Source organism: Sparus aurata, unplaced genomic scaffold (assembly GCF_900880675.1).
Source record: "Sparus aurata unplaced genomic scaffold, fSpaAur1.1, whole genome shotgun sequence".
Classification (NCBI taxonomy): domain Eukaryota; kingdom Metazoa; phylum Chordata; class Actinopteri; order Spariformes; family Sparidae; genus Sparus; species Sparus aurata.
This window is the reverse complement of record NW_022045250.1, coordinates 68,400-86,583: the sequence shown is the minus strand read 5'-3', so window position 1 is coordinate 86,583 and position 18,184 is coordinate 68,400. Positions and strand designations below refer to the sequence as shown.

Sequence of the window (18,184 nt, the reverse complement as noted above, 5' to 3'; positions counted from 1 at the left end):
TGCAGCACAAAGTAGCAGGAGTCACATTTCACTCGTAACATGATGAGAGTAATGACAGCTGACTGATGCGACAATGGAGGACAACTTGTTGTCAGACTGAAGAGCTAAAGTGCCTCTTTGGCAATATGTCACCTTTAAACTCAGTGAAAACAGAGAACCTGATACCATTTATCAGTGAGAAGGAGTTGGTTTCTTCACTGAGTTGTGCAGCCTGTTGCCTGTAGCTCTTTAGCAAACAGCTCCTTCTTGTTCTTGCACAGACTGAATAAAACTACTGTCAGACTTTTTATAAATAAATGACTCCTCAGGAAAGGAACTGGTAAATTATCAGTGACAAGGCTGCTTCTTTATTTATTGGGCTTGATGATAAATGTCCAGCTGGAAACAGTCACCAGCTACAAAACAGAAGAATCTGTGGATCTATTATGATCCCAAAGTGATCCAGCCTGGCCCCCGGTTGTTTTTCCCATAACATCTGTCTGATTGTCTCCTTTGTCCTGCAGACGTCCGGCGGTCGGTGATCAAAGATGAGGTTTCCCCTGAGCAGCAGGAGTGCAGCTCCAGTCTGGACCAGGAGGAACCAGAACCCCCACACATTAAAGAGGAACAGGAGGAGCTCTGGACCAATCAGGAGGAGGCTGACCTCACCAAGTTCACCTTCACTCCTGTCCCTGTAAAGAGTGATGATGATGATGATGAAGAGAAACCTCTGTCCTCACAGCTTCATCAAAGACAATCTGAACAGATGGAGACAGAAGCTGGTGGAGAGGACTGTGGAGGACCAGATTCAGATCAACATTTACATCCTGAGACTGAAGACGAGACTGAAGACTCTTCTGAACCTGAGACTGAAGTCAGTGATGTTGACTGGGAGGAGACCAGAAAGCCTCAGTCGGATTTAACCTCTCAGATAAATAATGAAGTCACAGTCAGTGTAGGATCTAGTTCAGACAAGGAAGACTGTGGTAAAAGATGTGGTCAAAAGTCAAAGCTGACGATTCATACGAGGAGCCACGTTAGAGAGAAACCGTTTCCTTGCTCTGAACGTGGAAAAAGATTCAAACTAAAGTACATTCTGACACAACACATGGTCGTACACACAGAGGAGAGACCGTTTAGCTGCTCTGAATGTGGTAAAAGATTCAAAGAAAAGAGAACTCTGACACAACACATGGCCATACACTCAGGGGAGAAACCATTTACCTGCTCTGAATGTGGCAAAAGATTCACACAAAAGGGAACTCTGACAGACCACATGGTCATACACTCAGGGGAGAGACCATTTAGCTGCTCTGAATGTGATAAAAGATTCAAACGAAAGCAAGATCTGACACAACACGTGTCCATACACTCAGGGGAGAAACCATTTAGCTGCTCTGAATGTGGTAAAAGATTTACACAAAGGGGACATCTGACGTTCCACATGGCCAACCACTCGGGGGAGAAACCATTTAGCTGCTCTGAATGTGGTAAAACATTTATACGAAAGGGACATCTGAAACGACACATGACTTGTCACACGGGAGAAACCGTTTAGCTGCTCTGAATGTAGTGAAAGATTTTCACTTGAAACAACAAATGACACGTCGGTCGAGAAATGAGCTGAAGTGTTGTTGACAAAACATTCACCTGGAGGTTGTCTTGCAGGACTCAACATCAGTCTTGAACTTTTTGAATGTTCTGTCTCAGACTCGATTACGTTTTTACTCAGTCTCGTCTCGGTCTCAGACTAAGAGGACTCTGAATATTATTAAGAGCAGTTCAGACTGAAGGGACGTCACTGTGTTATGTATTTGTTTAATACATTCTGTACTTATGATGGTTTCTATGAGACAAGAGTCACTTAGAGAACCTGATTGTGTTAGCTGGATGGTAAAACATGGAAAATGAGAGTTGAATAAAAACATTTTAATTGAATTTCACCTCCTCAGAGTTTGTTTGCATTTGTTGCTCATAGTAGAGTTTCCTCACATATACACAAGATATGTATCTCATGAGTACATGTATGTAGTTTGTACTGTTGTTGGATGCATCCTGTATCTAGTTGTTCTCTGTACTACTGTAGATGAGTCAGACAGATTTTTATGCGAATCTCTTTATTTTATGTAAAGTGAAATGTATGTTTTCACTTCAGTGGAAATGTGGCGGCTGTTTTAACATAAATTCTTATATATTACTCCTTTAAAGAAACAGCTGTTGCAATGAAGCACAGAGCAAATCAATGAATTGTGTAGTTTGGTCGTAGGAACAGGCACGTGCACACATAAGGCCCAAGGGGTGCTTGAGCCCTTGCCCTTCTTACCTCCTATTAAAAAGTGCCCTTTTTGTTTTTTTAAATGAATAAATAAAATCCTGTTGTGCAAAGGGATGTCAAAAAAAGGTGGTATAAAAACGCCACTGTTATCTACTGTACCCATTTCATGCGTAATATGGTGTTGGGAGTGTGTTGAGCCTATAAAGCCTTCTCTGTCCGCTACGAACGGTCGCTAATTTCAAATTAAAAGCCCCCCGCCAAGAACCCAGTTCTACACTCCAATAGGGTGCAATGTAAAGCTCTTATTTTGAAGACAAAGAGAGAGAGAGAGAGACGTAGATGAGACGTGACAGTGGAGCGACTTGAACCTTTGTGACTTATACATCCATGAACATAACTTCCTTGTGAGGGCTAACAAGTCGCCTTTCACTTATTCAACGTGCTTAAATATGAGTCATATTTCAGAAGAGTGATTATTTGTCCTTGCTAAGTTAACTGCTTGTTAATGAGAGTTAAGAGTAATCTGACAGCTGTCTGTGTGGCTGTTTATCTGCCACAAATCTTAAACTTCTTCCAGATATTGAGTTCATTGTGACTTTGCTGTTGTAAACATTGTTGTTCATACTAACAGTCACAGTAGTCATTTCTTGGTTTTGTCGCATTTGTAGATTTGTAGCCCGTATTTCTAGTTTGCACTTGCCCTCCAATAAATAGCCTAATAATAAATCAGTGTTTTATTGCTTTTTAAGAATTGCAGCTGAATTGCATGTCTTCTCAACCTCAGTATTATGATAATGTCAATAAACTCATGTTGACACAAAAGAAATGGCAGTTACATGTCACTCACAGCTACACAGGATACACAGCTAAGAAGTTAGCTTTCTATAAGTACTATGTTTATTAATTTTACATTAATTAATCTACATCTTGTGTTATTAAGGCCTGAAAAAAAGTTTGGCCTGCGCTATGTGCGCACGTACTACCCTTTTCTGACTTTGAGTCCCCGCCCCTCTATAATCATGTGCACGTCCCTGCCTAGTGAGGTGTCTGCACACTTACACATTCAGCGCTAATCTTTAATAGTGATAGTTGTTTTCCCTTACTGTGAGGTAAGACAGATGGCTGATGGGATGTTTACATATCTAGGGGCCCCGGAGCCATTAAACAGCTCTGTGTGTGTACATTAAAGGTTAGCTGGAGGACAGATTCATATGGAGCAATAAAACTGCATTTATCTCTTATGACAGTTGTTTAGAGCTGATTTAAGATATACATTTCTCTATCAGTATGAAGAGACCATCTGGTCCATTTCAGGCTGTGAGTTCCAAGAAGTGACCTCAGCAGAAGTTAGATAATGTACAGAAGGAGGCAGGTTAACTTCTCTTTCTACTATTGGATAGATGGACCCTCAATCCACCAAAGTGACCAATTGGAATAAGTGGGACGATGCGAGGAATTAGACTTTAAAAAGGCCCGCACAAGCGGAGAAGTGTGGTGGAACTTTGTAGATTTCCATTATCAAAGGCGATAGGATTTCTGTTAGAGCAGAGAGCAAAGCATTGGGCAGAACTTTGTCATAAATTTGAGAAACCCGGGTAACAGCCGTGCCTGGACGGATGCTGGCATTGAGATCTGTTTTCAATAAAGATTGCTCTAACATTCCACCAGCCTGGCTTCCGCAGAATCATTTATCAACATATGACACACCAACACCTTTGATGAAGAAAGCCCAGAAACTGCACTAGGAATACAGTTCATTGGTACATAGCAATTAAATGACTGTCTTGACTTTAATCAACTGTGTGCTGGTGCCTGCTAGTGCTCTGCTGCATGACAGTGAAAGTCACAGTGCCTAGGACTCATAAACAGATGCATAGATCAGACAAGTGTTTATGTGCACAGTAATTTATGGTCGAGTGGATCATCAGTGCAGGAGAGGGGGTCATAGGGGTCACAGTGCTCTAGTAATTAAGTAGTTTTTGTATCCAGAGGTGGTTGCTCAGAGGAGCAGCAGGGGGGCAGCTGGGGGAGCTAAATGCCAAATGTCCAAAATGTGAATCATAATGAGGAATGCCCTTATTTATCTGTCTTGTAATCTTCGGAGAGTTAGAATAATTTAAGTAATTTATAATTTAGTTGTCTCATTGTTATGTAGTAATATGTGGTCTGCTTGACTTGTGAGTAAAACTTGAGGTTTTATTTTGACGGGTGAGCGGAAGTGATACCCGGAAGTGATTATGCTTAGTGTCGCTAACAAAACGGCGTCGAGCGTGTTGTTTACATTGGCAACGAGTCCCGTCGAGTGTGTGATGGAGAGCAGACAAAGTTCGTGTGAGTCAGTGAAAATGTCTAAAGTCCAAACGCTGAGAGTTTTTATGAAGCAGCGACTAACTGCGGCTGCTGAAGAGATATTTGAGCTGTTTGAAAGAACGATAGCAGAGTACGAGGAGGAACTGTGTCGACAACGGAAACTACTGGACGCTGTTCTCCAGCCTCAGGTCCAGTTACACAGAACAGGTCGGTTCTGCTCACTTCTGCTTCACACTCGGTTCAGTTTTACAATTTGCCTACAGAATGTTTTAAAAGATGGAGCTCCCGCGTAAAAACGTTTCGAGTTAGTCTTTTTTAGTTTACTTTCGACTAGGGTTGCCAACTCTCGAAAAATAAATAAGGGACACCTATTCCTCCCCAACCCCCCCTTGGTAAAAAAAAAAAAATATATAAATAAATTGCTGCTTTTTGTGTGTGAAACGATTGTTAAATGATTTGACTCGACTGTGAATTTAATTCAAATCAAATCAATTTTATTTATATAGCCCAGAATCACAATCACAATCACATTGCCTCAGTGGGCTTTACAATCTGTACAGTGAACAACATCCTCTGTCCTTAGACCCTCGATTCGAGTGAGGAAAAACTTCACATGTTGATGGAAAATAAAACCTTTTAACAGGGTAAAAAGAAACAATGTCAGAAACCTGATGAAGAGCCACAGAGGAGGATCCCTCTTCCAGGACAGACAGACATGCAATAGATGTTGCGTGTACAGAAAAGAGCAACAATTCACAGTTTACAAGTTACATCAACAGAAAGTCTGATACAAGTTATGTAAAGTTATGTAATTCGATGCATGTTTTTGAGTAATACGTATACATAGAAACAGGGCTGTTGAGGTGTCTGCACACTTACACATTCAGAGCTAATCTTTAATAGTGATAGTTGTTTTCCCTTACTGTGAGGTAAGACAGATGGCTGATGGGATGTTTACATATCTAGGGGCCCCGGAGCCATTAAACAGCTCTGTGTGTGTGTGTGTGTGTGTGTGTGTGTGTGTGTGCGTTGAAGTTCAGCTGGAGGACAGCCCCATATGGAGCATTAAAGGTGAATCTATCTCCCATACTAGTTGTTTAGAGCTGACTTAAGATATACGTTTCCATATAAGCATGAAGAGACAATCCGGTCCATTTTAGGCTGTGAGTTCCAAGAAGTGACCTCAGCGGAGGTTAGATAATGTACAGAAAGAGGCAGGTGAACTTCTCTTTCTACTATTGGATAGATGGACCCTCAATCCACCAAAGTGACCAATACTCCACACCGACACCTTTGATGAAGAAAGCCCAGAAACTACACTGTAAACTAACTTGTTGGCTCACCTGCCAAGGGGACCGGTAGATGAAAGAATCTACCGGCCAAATAATAAATTGCCTCTTTTTGTTGCATGTACATCTGTTTCAGTACTTTTCATGGAGATAACAGTATTATGTATGCTTAGAAAAGAGGTCAAAGTATTATTTAGAAATACATTTTAATATTATTAATTAAATTTCATTACATTGCAAATTGAAAACTTTAACAGTGCAAAACTTTGACAAAGGAAACACTCATTAATTAACTATCAGGCTCTGTAATAGACTTGTCAGTGGCGACTGTACCATAATAACATTTACACTGGATTTGATAGACCCAAGGTTTTACACGTTTTGTGACGTGACAACTGTTCTCATATTAAGCCACTTGATTATCTTACTGAAACCTAATTGAAGGAAGTCGTTTAGAAATTATGCGCAACTTAAGTACAACTTCCCTCAGCTCATGGGTTAGAGGTGTCGTCATTGCTGCACTCGAATCACTGCGCCAAACTTTTAAAGAGCGGTGACGCGCACGCTACGTTGCTTCTGAGGGGAACTATTTTCTACAGCGGTGACGTCGGGGGAGCTACTTCAGTGCGACACACAACACATCACCGGTTTAGCACTAACGTTTGCTACCGTCATAATTTATCACTTTACAGCTAGTACAATGTTTTGCTATATCATGCATAATTTATTGCAAGAGCACGACCATCGGGACAAACATTTACCCGCCCCGTGGCATGTATCCCTCCAAAATTAAGTCGCATGGGGAATATTTTAGTCGCATTTGGCGAGTGGCGACCGCTAGTTTACAGCCCTGCATAGAAAAACAATTATTATTCAACAATTTATTTTTTTGGTGCAAAATAAAATATACGTTTAACAGAAATCTGTCCTGCTTAACTTGACAGAATAAAATAAATATTTATTTAACAGAACTCTCCTGCTTAACTCAAGACAGTATAAAATAACAGAAAACAATAGATGTGTAATATGTGTAGTGTATCAACTGCCTGTGCAGTGCAAATTCTGCACGTTCCATCTATCTATGGACTGTTTGAACTGACGTGTAAGGTTATATATGTATGTATACAGTATAGTGTGTAGTCTTTATCTATTATTGATGTATGTATTACCTTTATGTATTATTGATCTATGTTATGTATTCATCTATCAGTTGGATGTGTTTATTCCACTAAACAATTTATTTTTCCATAAAATACTGACATTTATTGGACTTAAAAAACTTTTTTTTTTTTTTTTTTACATACCATATCTGCCTCTGGTGTTGCCTGGTGGACAACAAACCGGTCAAGGGTCCACCTGGTTGTCCCTCACGTGTTTAATGTGTCGACCACTAGAAGCATGTTGTGTCATGTCAAACAGTTAACCATGGGCTACAGAAAAATTACGCCAGCAGACGTTATCTACACTTTTTCCAGCCACATATTTTCTTTTTCCCATTCGGGTCTCTATTTTTGCAGCCTGCAGGTTAGCAATAGATAACATAACGTTAACTATCCCCCAGATGTAAGTCAAGCGATTTTTTTTTTGTTTGTTTTTTTGTGACTAGCAATTATTTTCACCATCAGAGCTGCACGAGGCAGTCAGGGGTAAAGCTAACTGTTTAACAGTCCCATGTAGGGCTGGGTATCACCAGGTACCTCGCGATACGATACTATCACGATATTTTGCCCACGATGACGATAATATCACTATACAGCGATTCTGCGATAATCGACATATTGCAAGAAATTTCATCCACGATACATCACGATATCTGTGTCACTGAAGAAATTCAGAATTTATTGACTGCACTGAATCCATTTCACAGGAATTACAAAACATTGTCAATCAATTTCACATGAATGACAGCCAAGTAAACAAAGAGTATATTGCACAGTGTTTCTTCTTAAAGGTCCCATATTATGGTAATTTCTGCCTCTTAACATGGTTCCTTGAAGTCTAAATGGAATGTTAGTAACATGCTTTGGTCGAAATAAGCTGAAGGATTGAGCACAGCAGGGTTCTTGAAACACCAGTTTCACAGCCCTGCTCCAGGTGGCCTGATTCAATGCCTTTCCCTTTAAATGCTAATGAGCTACTGCGCGCCGCCCACGGTACCGCCCACCTCTTCCTGCCTGCGGAAGACGTGAGGACGGCATCATGTGACCATGGCAACGGCGGAGTTTCAGGAAGTAATGGCCGCTGGACAACAGACTGCGGTCGGACCCAGAACAAAAGGCTCCAGAAGAAAGTAAGCAGCCAAGAATGAACATTGATGTTTCTCAGTGGTTAGTAGTTAAGTTTGTTACCTCGACATTACTTTTATGTAACTGCAGACTAACGAAAGTCTTACGAGCTTACTGGCCGTCTGCCCCGCAGTTACAGATAACAGCCCCCTTCTCCTGCCTCCAGTGTTTACATCATAAAGCTAGCCAAACCTCGGCTGGTGTTTACTGCTGTCCAGTTGTTGTAACGCGGATGCAATTTAGCAATAGCCGTTACAAGACAAAGCGTAACCCCATATTATTATTTACCTTTATGTAGCCAGGTAAGTTGATTGAGAACCTGTTCTTATTTGCAGTGACGACCTGTAATTAGCTACTGCCAGCAATTTTCAACAACTGTAGTTTTCAGTAAGCCACAGTTGCCTCCCATCACCTCTCTAACAGTAGAATTGTTTTTTAACCAGTTACAACGGTTTATAAACTTTAGTTATGTTACCAAAGAAACAATGCGACGTGATTAGCGATTATAGTTTACAATGAATAATAAAAATTCTGCATAAAAGCAGGTGTTCCTGTGGCAACTGTGTACAAATGTCTACACAACCTGAGAATATCTGCTGCATGGAAATACCACAATTAAGTGTGAACACTGGGCAAACATGGTTGTCATTTTGCAGTCTATCTTTTCTCTAATCTATTGTCACTCACTTACCTTTCCTTAATTCTAGGTTACACGAAGACTACAGCAGCTTCCTGAGCCACCATCATGCATGGTGGACCCTCCTGGCCTGTAACGTGTCTGCCTGAATGTATCTGCACTGCAGAATGCACTTTACATTTATCGGACAGACTATGGACCTTTACGTTTGAGGGGAATAGTGCAGTAAGCTTTTGGTCCCATAAATACTATTCATTTATCGCAAAAGTGTTATGATGAAAAGTACATAACTGATTCCTCTATCTTACATTGCTTATAGTTTATCTTTTACTTATTACCATGAAAATTACTTATCAAACAATGAAAACACAGAACAGTTAGGAAAGATGTTTTATTGTAAGAAACATCTGTAAACATGTGTTGACATGAATGAAATAATAACAAGAAAATAAATATCTGAAGTGAAACAGTTTGACTTTATATATAAACTTAAATATCAATATGAAAATAATAACAAAGAAAGTATCTAGTTGCCATGGATGTGAACATTCAGTGCTGACTTTATATTGAATTGTGTTCAGCCAATATAGCCTACAGAAGCTTTGTAAGCTGGTGCTGGAGCTCTCTGGGGTGGAGAGTGAGAGTTGTGCTGCCTGTCTGCGTTGTCGAGAGGTCTTCAGGGATTATTAGTTTCAGCACCTCTTTCACATATGGGGCAGGGTCCTGGAAAACCTTCTTGAAGATCAGGTCCAACAGTGCATCACCGCAGTCTGCAGTGAAATAAACAAATATGTATGTTTACAGGAAAATTGCAGTAGAACCAAAAAGCCTTGTGCTGCAGTGTTGTAAAGTGTATCTTATTACTTAATTACTTCTTATTTATACATTCTTATTATTATTTATTTTGAAAACATCTTAAAAGAATTCAGATTTTAAGTGCTTGTGTTTGTTTTCAACCTTTTGTGTGATGCCTGTGTGTCCATGTTTATTTTAATTTGAGAAGTTCAAATAAAAGATTGTAAAACTTACAGGATGTCATGCCTGTCTTCACTGGTTTGGCTCTGCACTCTCCCTTCCTGGACTTTGGAAAGCTCAGTTTGAAAAGAGGATCTCCTGATGATGTGGTAGCTTGTCCTCTATCAGCATTCTCATTGTAATGCAGTGCAGCCGGGTAGTGTTTTGAACAGTAAAAAGACAATAAAACATAAAACAATTGCAAGAAATGGGCAAATGTTCTCAACAAGTAATCACAGGAGTAACACATGACAGCACTGTTACAGTATAATTCAAGCACTAAAGGCTGCATCGCGTTACGTTATTCTAACCTGACCTCTTTATTTCTGTAACGAGTAATCTAATGCGTTAACATTTCCAAACCAGTGATCAGATCAAAGTTATTTATTCAAGTCACTGTGCATTACAATTATTTTTATCATTTTCCTTAGTAAAAATATATATTCTTGCTTTCTTCTTGCGTCTCGGGGAGTGATGTCACGTACGTCTCAAGTCACGTTTTTACCATGAGGATAACTCGCGTGTAACACCACGCAGCAAAACAAAAATGAAGGGAGGAGAGAGATGCGCGTTTTCTAGCTGGAAATATGGTCATTATTTTGAGTTATTAAAATAAAAAAAATCAGGATTACTTGGTCAAGGGCCCAGCCTGTCCCGGCCGGGGATAGCGGCGGGGTCGGGCTGGGGCAGATAATCTAACGTTAAACTCTGTGTAGCATTCAGCAGTACACTCGTTTTGCCCCGGCCTATGCCAACATATTCCAACTTAGAAAACGTTTTCAAATGCATTATTTCACAAAATCCTGAAAACTTAGACCCGGTGGAGGGTGTGTGTATACCGCTTTACCGACCGGGTCTCTGGGTTTGCATGTGGAGACTGTTGATCGAGAACTAGAAGCTCGCGGTTAGCATTAGCTGGTACTATGTGACGCTGCTTGGTTAGTTCGTGTAAAATTGCTAAATAACACAGCTAAATACTTGCACATGCAGACATTTACCTAGGACGCGCATTACATAATGTGCAAGATCAGAAATGTAATACACAGAGTGATTCTGCTGTAGCACTAACTTGTGTGGTCAGAGAAGCTAACGTTAGCGGTTAGCTGCTAACCATACCTTGTTCTCAATGGTAAAACACACAGTACATCAGGCACGAGTTCAGCCTTATCTACAGGAACACACAGCACATTATTTGTATACTTACATGTCCTTGGTCTGCAAGTATTCCTTTGAGTACAAGTCTGCCGACTACTCCTGCCTTGTACTGGCTCAAGTTGGTGAAACAGTCAGCGTCAAAGTGGTTCACACACACCAACAGTTTTTTGCCAACTTCAGCTGGGACATTGGCCTCAAAAATAAATTCAATCCATGCTGCTCTTTTGTCCTCTGTAGCTGGGAGACGATGGAGTGTTTTGTGCTGGTCCTTGCAAACAACAACAGCGCACTTCTCCTTGAGCTTGGACATGGTGATTTCAATAGCGTAATGGCGGATCTCCCAGACGGTAGCTGTACCTGGTGGGTGGAGACACCGTGCGGTGAAGGGAGGGGCAGTGGGGTAGCCATATGCAAATCAGCTGCCGTCGACGTCGACAGCAGCAGGAAATTTGACTGGTGTATCTGGAAACTGCAGGCAGGACCCCTTTAGATATCTGTATCTCACTCAAAAAAGTTTCTAGGTGTGTGGCAGCACCATAGACCCACAATAACACCCCAAATCCCAGAAAAAGTCAGTTTTTCATAATATGGGACCTTTAAGTTCTACATTCTGTCATCTAAAATTTATGCCATTACTTTTGATGATGTTTCAGTTTCCACCGCGGTATCGTTTCAGTATTGGTATTGAGATATTTTAGGCAGGTATCGTACCGAAGTCATAATTTTGGTATCGTGACAACACTACATTGAGGTGTGTAATAACTCTTGTGTAAACTAACTTTTCCAGGACGTTGGAAAAGCATGGTAAGATAGAAATCGGTCTATAATTGTTAAAAACACTGGGTTCGCCTTCTTTAAAAAGAGGTAAGACCTTTGCCACTTTAAGATCACTAGGGACTACCCCAGTCTTTAGTGACACAGCAAAGACATGTGTTAAAGGTTTGCTAATAAAGGGAGCTACTTCCTTTGGGAGCTTAGCCTTGATTTCGTCGTGACCCCCTGCAGAATTATTAAGATTTACAATGATGTTGTTCACTTCATTAACTGTGGGTGGTTCGAAGTTTTGCAGGACAGAGAAGACAGCAGTAATATTATCTGTAGGGCAGTTATTAGATGGAGAGATTTTCTTGGCAAAAGTGGTACCAACATTTACAAAGAAATTATTAAAATCATTTGCTATGTCAGAGAGATTGGAGAATGTGGACTTGCCATCAGTACATTGGGATGGAAGTTTTTCTTGTTTAATAGTTCAGTAATAATATTCCATGTATTTTTTATATTGTTAGTAGATTCTTTGAATTTATCAGAATAGTATTTCTTCTTTGCCATACAAAGTAAATAAGTGAACCTGTTTCTATATTTTTTTTATATGTGTTAGAGTTCTGTGGAGTTGGATTAGAAATAAACCTTAATATAATCTGTTTTTCTTCCTTTAGGATTTTAAGAATCCAGTAGTGAACCAGGGTTTATTAAAACCATGTCTTTTATTGATTTTGAGGCTTACAAGTGGAAAGCAATCATTAAATACGGTCTTGAACAGATGAATAAAAGATTGATAGGCTTTGTTGGCATCCTGCTGATCATAATCATCATTCCAATTTACTATTTCAAGCATTTCTCTAAAGCGTTTGATGTTATCTTCATTACATTTACGGAAACCTGTTCTGACATTGGGGGCCTTGTGTTTGAAACCATTACTTGTAGTGATATGGAATACAGGAAAGTGATCAGAAATGTCAGAATATAATATTCCCGAGTTTACTGGATAATCAAATGTATTCGTTATAATGTTATCAGTAAGAGTGGCTGTTTTACAGGTCACTCTGGTTGGCTTGTCAATAAGAGGAAACAAATAGGATGAATGTAACACATTTAGAAAATGAACAGTAGAAGAATGGTTCTCAGTATTGATAAGATTGATGTTAAAATCTCCAAGCAAATAACAAAGTTTACCTTCCGTATTAATAACATCAAGTGACCCCCTCTGTTGACATTTTAAAGACCATTTTGATTCTCATGGAAATACGGGACAAAGTGCGTCCCTTTTAAGCTCAATACGGGATGTGTAACTTTGTTTCTAAATATGGGATGATTCCGTTTTTCAAGGGACGGTTGGCAACCCTACTTTCAACCATAACCGCAGAAACAACATGATGTTGAGTAACGTGGCTTTTAAAAGTAAATCATGACGTCACAAGTTAACTGCCATTAACAGTGTTGGGGGTGACGTAACACTATGGCCTTCAGTACCACACTGTGCAACAGGAAGTCCATTGGGTCACATTGTAGCGTAGGGGCTAAAACAGATACTCTTAAGTCTTAAGTTGGGCGCCAGACTGGGGGAAAATTCTACCTGCCATTCTTTTCTTTGAATGTGAAAAGAAACGAATATCTATATTAGGGATGCACATTTTAAATTTTTTTTTATGACCGATAACCGACGCTCATTAACCGATTAATAACCGTTATTACGCGGCTCTTCTTAATGCTGCTAAGCATATTTGACCGTCGTCAAGGAAAGTGGCCTTTTTGCCTCTGATTTGCGTATTTCGTATCACTCCACACTCTAAAATCTTTGCTTTCGCTACCCCCTCCCCTTACCTCTGAGGGGGAAATGCAATGATGCACTTCCTGCCACACTCTCCCCCTTGACAAGACCGTGTGTAATGGTAGTAATGGTAGACTGTATTGATTTTCATTTAAAGAATGTTTTGTATAAAATGTGAGGAGCACTAAAATCCAATAAACAGATGTGTGTCTCATTCAACCAGAGGAGGAAAACATTGCAGCATTTGATTTGGAGTCAGTGGGTCACATGACGAGGAAGCTGTTGGAGAAAAACTGACTTTTAATAAATAATGTGAATAAAGATTATGAGGGGCAAATGGGGAATATTGCATGTTTCACTTAAGGCTGTATGACAGTGTGAACAGTCCCCAGACTGACCTGAAGTCAGATTATTGATGCTATGTGACTGATTTTATGCTGCACTTTTATACTGTGTTTTCAGTCTTTTCAACAGGTAACGACACTTTAGAACAGAGTAGATTTTTTTTTTATTGTCATTGTTTCAGAAAATGCAACGAAACACAGATAGCAGCTTTAGTTTGACAAATAAATACAAAATGGACAAGTGTGAAAGTAGATAAAATAGTGACAATATTTACAACAACAGTAAAATATATACAACAAGATAAATAGACAGACACAAGATTCAAGTGAGTATGTAGACGAGGTGTGTGAGGGATGGTAGTGGGGGTTTGTTGCACTGGTGTGAAAATCTTAAGAGAGTGAGGGGTGACTGAATAAAACTACTGTCAGACTTTTTATACATAAATGACACCTCAGCAAAGGAACTGGTAACATATCAGTGACAAGGCTGCTTCTTTATTTAATCCAGCACCAACGCTGCAAAGAGCACATTGATCAAACTACAGCCAAGAGTTTCCTGTCGTCATTCAGACAAACTATGGGCTTAATGATAAATGTCCAGCTGGAAACAGTCACCAGCTACAAAACAGAAGAATCTGTGGATCTATAATGATCCCAAAGTGATCCAGCCTGGCTCCTGTTGTTTTTCCCACAATATCTGTCTGATTGTCTCCTTTGTCCTGCAGACGTCCGGCAGTCGGTGATCAAAGATGAGGTTCCCCCTGAGCAGCAGGAGTGCAGCTCCAGTCTGGACCAGGAGGAACCAGAACCCCCACACATTAAAGAGGAACAGGAGGAGCTCTGGACCAACCAGGAGGAGGCTGACCTCACCAAGGTCACCTTCACTCCTGTCCCTGTAAAGAGTGATGATGATGATGATGATGATGATGAGAAATCTCTGACTTCACCTCTTTATCAAAGTCAATCTGAACAGATGGAGACAGAAGCAAGTGGAGAGGACGGTGGAGGACCAGATTCAGATCAACATTTACATCCTGAGACTGAAGACAAGACTGAAGTCTCTTCTGAACCTGAGACTGAAGTCAGTGATGTTGACTGGGAGGAGACCAGAGGTTCTCAGTCAGATTTAAACTCTCAGATAAAAAATTACGTCTCAGTCAGTGTAGGATCTAGTTCAGACAAGGAAGACTGTGGTAACAGAGGTGGTCAAAAGCTGATGATTCACACGAGAATTCACGTTCGAGAGAAACCGTTTCCTTGTTCGGAATGTGGTAATACATTCAAACAAAAGGATAATCTGACACCACACATGGCTGAACACTCAGGGGAGAGACCGTTTAGCTGCTCTAAATGTGGTAAAAGTTTTGCACGAAAGGGAAGTCTGACATTACACATGGCCATACACTCAGGGGAGAAACCGTTTAGCTGCTCTGAATGTGGTAAAAGATTCAAACTAAAGGGACATCTGACGTACCACATGGCCAGACACTCAGGGGAGAGACCATTTAGCTGCTCTGAATGTGGTAAAAGATTTATAAAAAAGGTAAATCTGACGTCCCACATGGCCATACACTCAGGGGAGAGACCATTTAGCTGCTCTGAGTGTGGTCAAAGATTTATACAAAAGGGACATCTGACGTCCCACATGGCTATACACTCAGGGGAGAGACCATTTAGCTGCTCTGAGTGTGGTCAAAAATTCAAACTAAAGGGACATCTGAGGTATCACATGGCCATACACTCAGGGGAGAAACCATTTAGCTGCTCTGAATGTGGTAAAAGATTCATACAAAAGGGAACTCTGACAGACCACATGGTCATACACTCAGGGGAGAGACCGTTTACCTGTTCTGAATGTGGTAAAAGATTTACACAAAAGGGAAGTCTGAAACGACACATGGTCGTACACACAGAGGAGAAACCGTTTGGCTGCTCTGAATGTGGTAAAAGATTCAAACTAAAGAGAAATCTGACAAAACACATGGTCGTACACTCAGGGGAGAGACCGTTTAGCTGCTCTGAATGTGGTATCAGATTCAAACTAAAGGGACATCTGAAACGACACATGACTTGTCACATGGGAGAAAACGTTCAGCTGCTCTGAATGTAGTGAAAGATTTTCACTTGAAACAACAAATGACACGTCAGTCGAGAAATGAGCTGAAGTGTTGTTGACAAAACATTCACTTGGAGGTTGTTTTGCAGGACTTGACATCAGTCTTGAACTTTTTGAATGTTCTGTCTCAGACTCGATTTCGTTTTTACTCAGTCTCGTCTCGGTCTCAGACTAAGAGGACTCTGAATATTATTAAGACCAGATCAGACTGAAGGGACATCACTGTGTTATGTATTTGTTTAATACCTTCTGTACTTATGATGGTTTCTATGAGACAAGAGTCACTTAGAGAACCTGATTGTGTTAGCCGGATGGTAAAACATGGAAAATGAAAGTTGAATAAAAACGTTTCATTTAATTTCACCTTCTTAGAGTTTGTTTACATTTGTTGCTCATAGTAGAGTTTCCTCACATATACACAAGATATGTATCTCATGAGTACATGTATGTAGTTTGTACTGTTGTTGGATGCATCCTGTATCTAGTTGTTCTCTTTACTACTGTAGATGAATCAGCCAGATTTTTATTCATTTGGATCTCTTTATTTTATGTGAAGTCAAATGTATGTTTTCACTTCAGTGGAAATGTGGCGGCTGTTTTAACATAAATTCTTATATATTACTCCTTTAAAGAAACAGATGTTGGCAATGAAGCACAGAGCAAATCTGATGAATTATGTAGTTCTGTCCTTGTTTGTAAAGAATAACAGTCAATAAAATAGTGTCATTGTATTCTGGTCTGCTCTGGATTATTATTTATCTGTTTTTAGCTCACTGGATTCATAATTATTCTTTTCTTGGTCAAAAGCCCACACAGAAATGACCAGATTTGTGTATTTAAAGTTTATCTGATTCTATGTGACATTATTAGATTGTTAAAACTGCCGAGTCAGTGTTGGATCTACTTTAGTCCAGTGGTTTCCATCCTAGGAGTCGGGCCCCTCCACAGAGATCCCTCTGGAAATACTCATGAGGAACTTTCATGTAGTTCTTCCCTCATAAGATGATAAAAGATTTTGTTTAATGTAATGTATGTATTTATTGTTACATTTAAGCAAAAACCTGAAGGACGGGTGTCGTAGGTTGGGAAACTATGTTCCGTCAGTCTGTGATGTTTTTATGTTTAATTCATTATAATTTGCATTTTCTTATGTTCTTGTTTGTTTTTTTGTTGAAGTACCTCAAATCTGTTCTTAAATAAATTAAATAAAGTGTTTCACAGCTTCAGTGTGTCTGAACATCAGCCTGCAGGCTGTCTGAAGATCTTTACATGTGTCATGTTCGCCCTCTGCTGGACATTTACAGTTTTAACTCTTTGGACTGCTAATACTTGTTTTTATTTTGTAATTTTCTTGAAATGTTTGGGAACATAAAAAAACGTACTTTGTCTCAGAGACGATAGACACAAATAAGACAAGACAGAGTAAAAAACATTTAACCTACGGAATACAATAAAATAGGGTTATTTCTATAATAATAAATGTAGATTATATAATGAGTAGGTTAATATCTTATTTACTTGGCACAGATAGATAGATAGATAGATAGATAGATAGATAGATAACTTTGTTTATCCTCGAGGGGAAATTCGGTCATTGTAGCAGCGGTACAAATAAATCAAAAATTCAATCAAGAGGTCAGAGCAAATACTGATATTAAAAACAGTACAATACACAATATGCAGAACTATATAATGTATACAATAAGATGCTGAGTAGTTCCAGGAACAAGAACAAATACCAAGCAAAGTGGAACTTAGTGGATTTTTAAGGTGCAAGATAAAGAGAGATAAGGTGCAGTTTTAATTTACAGTGATAACATTTAAATAATAAGTCATTTAAATGATGTGTGTGTATTGCGTGGCCGTTGCTGTGAAGCGTTTAGGTAGGAATGATTTCCTGTGCCGTTCTTTAAGGCGGCAGGTTGAATGAGTCTGTTGCTGAAGCTGCTCTGAAGCTTGTCCAGAGTTTCATGGAGGGCTGAGAGACTTTGTCCATGATCACCAGCAGTTACACCAGCATCCTGTCCTCCACCTCCTCCATGGTGACAAGCTTAGAGCCAACAACAGACTCATAGAACATCTGGAGCATCTGGTTGCAGACATTAAAGGACCTGAGCTTCCTCAGGAAGTAAAGCCGGCTGAGGCCCATCTTGTAGACTGCCTCCATGTTTTTGGTCCACTCCAGTTTATTGTTCAGCACCACACTCAGGTATTTGTATGCATCCACCATGT

The 18,184-nt window shown here is 39.9% G+C and overlaps 2 protein-coding genes across 10 annotated transcripts in view; both read left to right on the top strand.

The window, feature by feature from the left end:
- The window catches only part of LOC115578271 (zinc finger protein 501-like), a 95,333-nt gene that overhangs the window by 12,998 nt on the left and 64,151 nt on the right, over positions 1-18,184 (top strand). The gene's annotated exons all lie outside the window — the stretch shown is intronic.
- LOC115578266 (gastrula zinc finger protein XlCGF57.1-like) overlaps positions 1-18,184 on the top strand; it is a 34,685-nt gene that overhangs the window by 8,006 nt on the left and 8,495 nt on the right. For 2 of the 9 annotated variants that reach the window (XM_030411145.1, XM_030411143.1), the window contains exons 2-3: positions 504-652; positions 14,797-16,688. In XM_030411145.1, coding sequence (XP_030267005.1) covers positions 528-652; positions 14,797-15,940 — 1,269 coding nt within the window. In that variant the 5' untranslated portion in view covers positions 504-527 and the 3' untranslated portion in view covers positions 15,941-16,688. Of the gene's footprint in view, positions 1-503; positions 1,407-1,432; positions 1,918-4,515; positions 4,772-14,561; positions 14,711-14,796; positions 16,689-18,184 lie in introns of those variants that run through there. The other 7 variants (XM_030411141.1, XM_030411142.1, XM_030411144.1 and 4 more) reach the window with 7 other exon arrangements.